Source organism: Squalius cephalus (assembly GCF_949319135.1).
Source record: "Squalius cephalus genome assembly, chromosome: 1".
In the NCBI taxonomy this organism is placed as follows: domain Eukaryota; kingdom Metazoa; phylum Chordata; class Actinopteri; order Cypriniformes; family Leuciscidae; genus Squalius; species Squalius cephalus.
In genome coordinates, this window is record NC_137122.1 from 33,409,102 (window position 1) to 33,416,797 (window position 7,696).

Sequence of the window (7,696 nt, forward strand, 5' to 3'; positions counted from 1 at the left end):
GGGATTGTTTGCGCCGGAACACGCCTCCTTTATTGCGCTGAACCGCCTAGGGAGCGCAAGTTCATTCCCTAGTTTAGCGACGTGCTTCTGTGGAGGGAAAAGCGCGCTTTGCGCAGGTGCAAAATAGGAATGATACATACATGCGTCGGTGTACAAAGTCAATTGCGCTGGGTGCAAGATAGGGCCCCATGTGTTCAAGAGAACAAAATTGTTACTTCCCGGGAATTTGCAACAAAATATCTGTATGTAATAAAAATGTAAGTTGCTGCAATTGGGGAAGCCACTGTGGCTCTTTTCCTACATCATAAATGACTTGCATCTCAAATTACTTGCATCTCAGAGAAGAAATGCAATAAGCGTTGTCATGTTCGGATGCTGGTGTTTGCGAAAGCAAATGTGTGAGACGCTTCTGTGAAGGAATTAAACCATTCTGATAACAGACTGGCTCAGGCATTTCAGAATGATCAAACATTTGAGATGCTGTGCAATGATTTTTTTCCGCTGCGCGACCAGTCACGTGAGTTTTTGTTGTTGTTGTTGTTGTTGTTTGCATATTGAGGGATTTATTGATAAATGTGTTTCCATCGTAGTTTACATGCATGTCTTCTTATTGAATAAAAAATGTATCCGCTTCAATTAAGCACATAGCCTATGTTTTTCTTTAATGCACATTTTTTGAATTTATGCATGTTAGTGTTTTCTACAGAAAAGTGAGAAGAGAAGTATTTAGTGTTAAACAAGTTGTTTTTTGAATGTAAGCTAATCTAACTAATCTTTTATTTAGCTCATCGGTTATGGGGTGATGCGCTTTAAAATGATTGCGGGGCAAATTAATTGTAATATTGATTTAATAATAAAATTAGTAGTAATAACAATAATATAATACATTAATTGGAAATGTCAAATCCTCTTGATAAGACCAATAGCTGATGCTGATCATCTTCTGATCGGCGTATCAGCGCATTGTCTATCAACTGATCATCGTCTATCGGCACAACCTGGCACGGGGCCTATCTCAGAGCCTATAAAAAAATTCTAAGTAAAAATAAGGGTCAAACGTGTCATAACCTGACGAAGTAGCCTATTCCTTATTTGGTCGCCCAGAGCACCTGTAAACCACGCCCGTAAACTTCCTGATCATGCGCCGTCTGTGAATAAAACCAACAGCATCTGTGTGCAACTGTGCATTCATTCGGACTTCAGCTGAAGCGGAAGAGACTGCTTACAATGATTGACCTGCCGTCTCTGTCTGTGACCTGGACCCTGGTGGTTCTGGTCATAACTCTCCTGTTTATGTGAGTATTGAACAACAAAAGCAGGTCAAAGCAACCATCAGTTTTAGCCTATAGCTTTTAGTACTAGAAGTATCTATCTGTATTTAATGTGTCTCATTTTTAATTAGGTGTTGTCTTATATTTGTTTACTTTATCACACTGTACAGTTCATATGTGTAAGATCTATATTTAGGCTACATCTACATGTAATGGGTCTCATGTGGTTGTTTGTAGTTTGATATCTCTGTAATTTATCACACTGCAGTTATGGTGTTTGGCCACATGGATTTTTCAACAAACTGGGAATTCCAGGACCAAGACCTTGGCCTTTCGTTGGCACATTTCTCTCATACACTAAAGTAAGTAATTCATTATGTAATTTCTTAATATATAATATAGGAATATATAATATAATAATATAGGTGAAGGAAAATAATATAGGAATATGTATTAAAAAGACGCTGGAGCAATAAGACTCTCTTTCATTGAATGTCTATATAAAATGTATTTTAGGGTTTTCACAATTTTGATATGGAGTGTGCTAAGAAGTATGGAAAAGTTTGGGGGTGAGTCTCAGTTATACATTTACTGTAGTGAAATAATCTGATGAAAAGCTGTACTGTAATATCTGTCCTTAATATGTAATCAAATTGTATGTAGCCTAATACTTAAATTCAGGGCAGCTCTGATGGCTAAATGAAGTGCTAGATGATAGCCTCTTCTGCTCACTGAAGGCTGCATTTATTTAATCAAAAATACAAACAGTAATCTTGTGAAATATTGTCACAGTTTTAAATTACTGCTTTCTATTTTAGTATATTTTATGTAATTCATTCATTTGATGTAAAGCTGAATTTTCAGCATCATTACTCCAGATCTTCAGATCATTTGCTGCTCGAGTAACATTTCTCATTATTATCAAGGATTTTATTATTAGTATTTCCATTGATAAATGGAAAGTTCCAGAGAACAGCATTTATTCAAAATAGAAATCTTTTATTATAGATATGTAAGATTATAAATGTCTTTACTGCCACTTTTGATCAATGTAATGCATCCTTGCTGAATTAAAGTTTTTTGTTTTCAAACTGACCCAAAACTTTTGAATGGTAGTGTAGGTATTTGCCTGGATCACTGTAAATGCAAAATAATCTATATTCCTTTCATTGCTCAGGATTTATGATGGAAGACTCCCAGTACTGATGGTCACTGACGTGGAAATGATCAAAACAGTTATGGTGAAAGAATGTTATTCTACCTTCACTAACAGAAGGGTAAGCTCACCTTCGCGGTTATCCAGAAAGTTCCATAATGGCAGGAAACTGAGGATTCCTTTTACACTCCAGTAAAAATCTTTTCTTTTACTGCATTTGTACAGGAGACAAATGCAGACCTGGCCGGCCCCTTTGCTGATGGAATATCTTTAGTTAAAGATGAGCAATGGAAGAGAATCCGTGGTTCACTCTCTCCGTATTTCACAAGTGGACGACTGAAGGAGGTATAGAACAGGTCCTTAAAGGGACAGTTCACTCAAACATGAAAATTTTAATAATTTACTCTCCTGTTGTTCTAAACCTGAATGACTTTCTCTCCTTTTCTCTGTTTTACAAAAGAAGATGCAGTGAAGAAATATTTGTGTGTTTTTTGTTCATAAAAATGGGGTCCAGTTTTGTTCCACAGATTTGGAACAAAGTTCTAGTCTCTCTGTACTCCTTTATTGAAATTAAAATGTTTTTATTGCCAATACCTTTTATTATATACTATTATAAAATATGTATATGTCATACTGTACTTGTTGCTCTCATGAGACTTACGTAACTAACACTTATTTTTAAATCTGTTTCAGATATTTCCCATAGCTGTGACGCATGCTGATCGTTTTATTAAAAATATTCAAAAGCGAGACCACGAGCAGCCAGTGAAAATAAAAGAGTATGTTACATCTGTCTTTAAAGTGCATAACTTTAACACATAAAGAGCATTCACTGTCAATCATGAACGTAACCAAAGCATTTACAGCTAAACTTTTACTAAATGATTATCATTAGAATATTTCTTTCTAGTTGTTTTGTGTGTCAATGAAAACCACATGCAATGATGTGTAAATGATCTCTTTAATTGAAAAACGACTCTATTTTTATTCCAGAGTTGTCGCTCCATACAGTTTGGATGTCGTCTCCAGCTCCTCCTTTAGCGTTGACATCGACTCCATAAACAACGCAGATGATCCTTTCGTTACGAACATCAAGAAGTTTTTCCAGTTCAGTCTGTTCAGTCCTCTTATTCTGCTTCAAAGTATGTCATTTGTATAATAAAAATTGCTTTTGTTGTTGATTTGCATTCTAAATCAGTTGTCCATCTTTTTACATGATAAAATAATTACAGTTTTAAGATCTCAAAAAAAAAAAACTTTTTTTATTATTTCAGCATTATTTCCCTCCATTGCTAATCTTTTGGGGAAAATGGGCATACGGCTTTTTTCAAGTTCATCTATGGATTTTTTCTACAATGCCCTGAGAAAGATTAAGGACGAGCACAGCAAGAAATCAGATGTATGTTTGTCACCATTTCACTTTTTAACTACAGCTTCAGATTTTGAAGAGTTTTGACAGTGTGTTTTTAATCAGGGTCGGGTAGATTTTCTCAAGCTCATGATCCAGAGTCAAATATCTGATGATCAAGCTAAGGACACCACAAGTGGCCAACCAGTAAAAGGTTTGAGAGACAGTACAGATTTTACACATTTAAATGCACATGAACTTGTTTTCGAATATGCTGTTTTGTGAATTCGACAGGACTAACAGACCATGAGATTCTCTCCCAGTCCCTCATTTTCATCCTTGGAGGTTATGAGACTACAAGCACCACTCTCACTTTCCTCCTCTATAATCTTGCGACTAATCCAGACTGCCTGGAAAAGCTGGTTGGGGAGATCGACACAAACTTCCCTCCTGACGTGAGCGCACTGGCTTCTGCTGTTCACAGGTTTTGTGTAAAGCAGGGTTTCTGAAGTCTGGCCATCAAGGTCCACTTTCCTGCAGAGTTTTGCTCCAACACTAATCAAACTGAACTAATTAATCAATGTTGGAGGTAAACTCTGCAGGAAAGTGGATCTCGGGGGCCAGAGTTCAGAACCCCTGGTGTAGAGAAACTATTTTACTTAGTTTTACTTCAACATATCTTGTTTTGTTTTTTTCAGTCTCCCATCACATACGATGCTTTGATGAAAATGGATTACTTGGAAATGGCCATCAACGAATCAATGCGTCTCCTTCCCACTGCCCCACGCTTAGAGAGGGTCTGTAAGAAGACTGTGGAGATCAATGGGGTGACGATACCAAAAGACACTCTGGTTACAATTCCTACATATGTTTTATGTCGTGACCCGCAGCTCTGGGATTCTCCTGATGAGTTCAGGCCGGAGAGGTGATGTGATTCATCTATCAGACAGTAGCGATGTTTCCATCCAAAGCTGCGAACTTGCGCACTAAATTGTAATATCGCATAAAACATTTGCGAATAAAGCAGTGTTTCCATCCCATGTGTTCAAGAGAACAAAATTGTTACTTCCTGGGAATTTGCTGCCAAATATCTGTATGTAATAAAAATGTAAGTTGCTGCAATCGGGGAAGCCACTGTGGCTCTTTTTCCCTACATCATAAATGATGGTGCAGAAGAAATGCAATAAACATTGTCATGTTCGGATGATGGTGTTTGAGATGCTGTGCAATGACATTTCTCCGCTGCTGAGGCAGTCACGTGAGTTTTTTTTTTTTTTTTTTTCATATTGAGGGATTTATTCAATAAATGTGTTTCCATTGTAGTTTACATGCATGTTTTCTTATTGCATAAAAAATGTATCCGCTTCAGTTAAACACGGTTTTCTTTAATGCACATTTTTAGAATTTATGCACGTTAGCATTATCCAAAATGCAATATTACAAAACTGCACATAAAAGTAGGTGGATGGAAACTGAGCTACTGATGCTTTCTGAACATTTCCGTCACAGCCACAATTTTTCTCACTTCAGTTTTTCTCACATTTTTTCTCTCGAATATTTCTCTGCAGGTTCAGCCCGGAGAGTAAATCAGAGGTTAACCAGTACACTTTCATGCCTTTTGGACTCGGACCTCGAAATTGCATTGGAATGAGATTTGCCCTAATGATCATGAAACTTCTTGTTGTGAAGCTTCTTCAGAACTTCACTGTGGAAACAAGTAAAGAGACACAGGTTGGTACATTGACTGTCATCATATAGACAATCAGGAATGTTTGGCAGACTGTGCTTTGCCTCTAAATTTAACACAAATTTACAAATGCACTATTCTTAATTTTCTCTTGTTTGTTTTCAGATCCCCCTAGAGCTGAATGTTATGTTTCAGCCGAAGGTTCCAATCACACTGAAGTTTATACCAAGATCTCACAAGGAAAAATCATAATTAAAATACAGAACATTTCAATATAATTCTGTAGAACATTTTATACAAGGTTATATAGCATTAGAAAAACTGCATACAGAATTGTTTCATTTTAAATATCATACATACATTTGCTGTCAATGTTTAAAATTCACCTTTTACCCCCTTTTGGATTTATGGTGCTCATGATTTGCTGGGCCTTGAGCTCTTCCTGATTCTTCCTGTTTTATACAGTTTGGAATGGGAAAAAATGCATCATGAAAAATTTATTATTGTACACATTTAATTATATAACAAATTATAAGCAATGAATGCAATGTAATGTTATTATTGTAGCTGTAAAAGACAAGTGTTCATTTGTTATGCAATCACTAAAGCAAAAATTATGTAGGGATTTTAGTTTTGAGGACAGAATTTACAAAAAAAGAAAAAATATACTGTAATTTAAGAGGGTTTAAACTGGATGATGGAAACCAGCACACAAAGCCACAGCAGAGAAGACGCATTTAAGTAGACTTTTGACATGACAATTAGCCTTGATCTCATATATAATAAGTATGCTTAAATGATCATATATGATATGGTAACTACACAAATTGTAAACTATTGTTCTGGACTTAATAAATAAATATATATATATATATATATATTAGATGTATTGTATAAAGCGCTATATAAATAAAGGTGACGAGTAGAAACACCATAAGAACTGGCTACATGTGTGATGTGGAAAATATGGTTATTCTGTCAACACTGTAAAGGTTTCTGTGTCACAGATGACTGTTACAAAGGACTTTTATGCAACAATCGTATACATATTACTAAATGTGATTGGAAGCTGAGCATACACACACCTGGAGTGCCCTCTGTACATAGTTACAATCACCAGTGAAAAAGAAAACATTTGGTATCTTTAAACATAAAGTGACCCACTTTACCTGAATTCACCCTAGGCCTACTGGGCATGCACCACTGACAATACAGCATCAATACTAATCTCTTATGTGTCATTTAATAGACTGAGCTAAAACAACTGAAATTGAAATTTGTACTATGCTTATTTAGTCTACTCATTTATTTAATAATTTACTTGATTTTATCACTGGAAATGACACATGCAAAATCTAAATCTGTCCATTTTGCGAGCAATTGTTGATTAAGGAAACTTTCGCACAATATTGGAAATATTTACATTTTAAAACATGAAGGCATAGCCGATATAACACAATGTGCAAACTTTGCTGTAGTGTTATGTCGGTGAAGTCTCAAACCCCAGTCAATTATTCACTACAGAAAGTGAAAATAAAACATCTGAAGCTGAATTAACGGTGCATTCTCTCAGAGACAATGAGAGCTATTATAACATGCTGATTACGGTAGGCCTATATTAGTCCAGTCATTTTAAGCCAAAATGGGGGTTAACCTTGAACAAATTGCAACAGAAGCAAACTCAACTGATTTTGTATCCTCAATATGTCCTGAGTAAGGAAAAAAAAAAGTCCCGAAAAATCCCATTAGTGGAAAGTTTCGAAAAGACCCATATTATTTTTTTCTTACGTGAATAGGGTACAAATTTTAACCTTTAGATATCACCATGAAAATTACTGAGCTGATTACTTACATCAAGACAAACAAAAAATGTATTACAAGTTTTTTTTTAAATTGTTAACATGGACAAACGGTGCATAATTACGTATGTGCTAATTTGCACACCACAACAGATCTAAACATTGGGTGAAAACGTCTTGTTGAATCTTGTTGACATATAACAGTAAAATACTTGATGTTAAGGTCTGAATGGAACCCATTTAGACCACACCCATAAGAGGCAGGAAGAGGTAGGCCTACTTTAGAAACCAGCCTTTATTGGGTGATGCGCTTTAAAATTATTGCGGGGAAAATTAATTGTAATATTAATTTAATAATAAAATTAGTAGTAACAATAACAATAATATAATACATTAATTGGAAATGTCAAATCCTCTTGATAAGGCCGATAGCTG

The 7,696-nt window shown here is 35.6% G+C and overlaps 1 protein-coding gene across 2 annotated transcripts; it reads left to right on the plus strand.

Annotated features, from left to right (window-relative positions):
• Positions 1–1,141: 1,141 nt before the first annotated feature.
• On the plus strand, positions 1,142–6,112 carry LOC307167115 (cytochrome P450 3A40-like). 2 transcript variants are annotated; one of them, XM_079886054.1, is made up of 13 exons: positions 1,142–1,295; positions 1,540–1,633; positions 1,788–1,840; positions 2,449–2,548; positions 2,653–2,772; positions 3,121–3,206; positions 3,421–3,569; positions 3,702–3,826; positions 3,902–3,989; positions 4,070–4,230; positions 4,474–4,700; positions 5,344–5,506; positions 5,628–6,112. In XM_079886054.1, exons 1-13 carry the CDS (start codon positions 1,228–1,230, stop codon positions 5,712–5,714), a joined length of 1,521 nt encoding a protein of 506 aa, XP_079742180.1. In that variant the 5' UTR covers positions 1,142–1,227; the 3' UTR covers positions 5,715–6,112. The 2 variants fall into 2 exon arrangements, with proteins under 2 accessions (XP_079742180.1, XP_079742181.1); XM_079886055.1 differs by lacking the exon at positions 1,788–1,840 and having other exon boundaries at positions 1,149–1,295.
• Positions 6,113–7,696: the final 1,584 nt, after the last annotated feature.

Coding starts and splice junctions, on each gene's coding strand:
- LOC307167115 (XM_079886054.1), top strand. CDS start 1,228: ATGATTGACCTGCCGTCTCTGTCTGTGACCTGGACCCTGGTGGTTCTG. Junction 1,841..2,448: donor AAGTATGGAAAAGTTTGGGG/GTGAGTCTCAGT, acceptor TTCATTGCTCAG/GATTTATGATGGAAGACTCC. Junction 4,701..5,343: donor GATGAGTTCAGGCCGGAGAG/GTGATGTGATTC, acceptor ATTTCTCTGCAG/GTTCAGCCCGGAGAGTAAAT.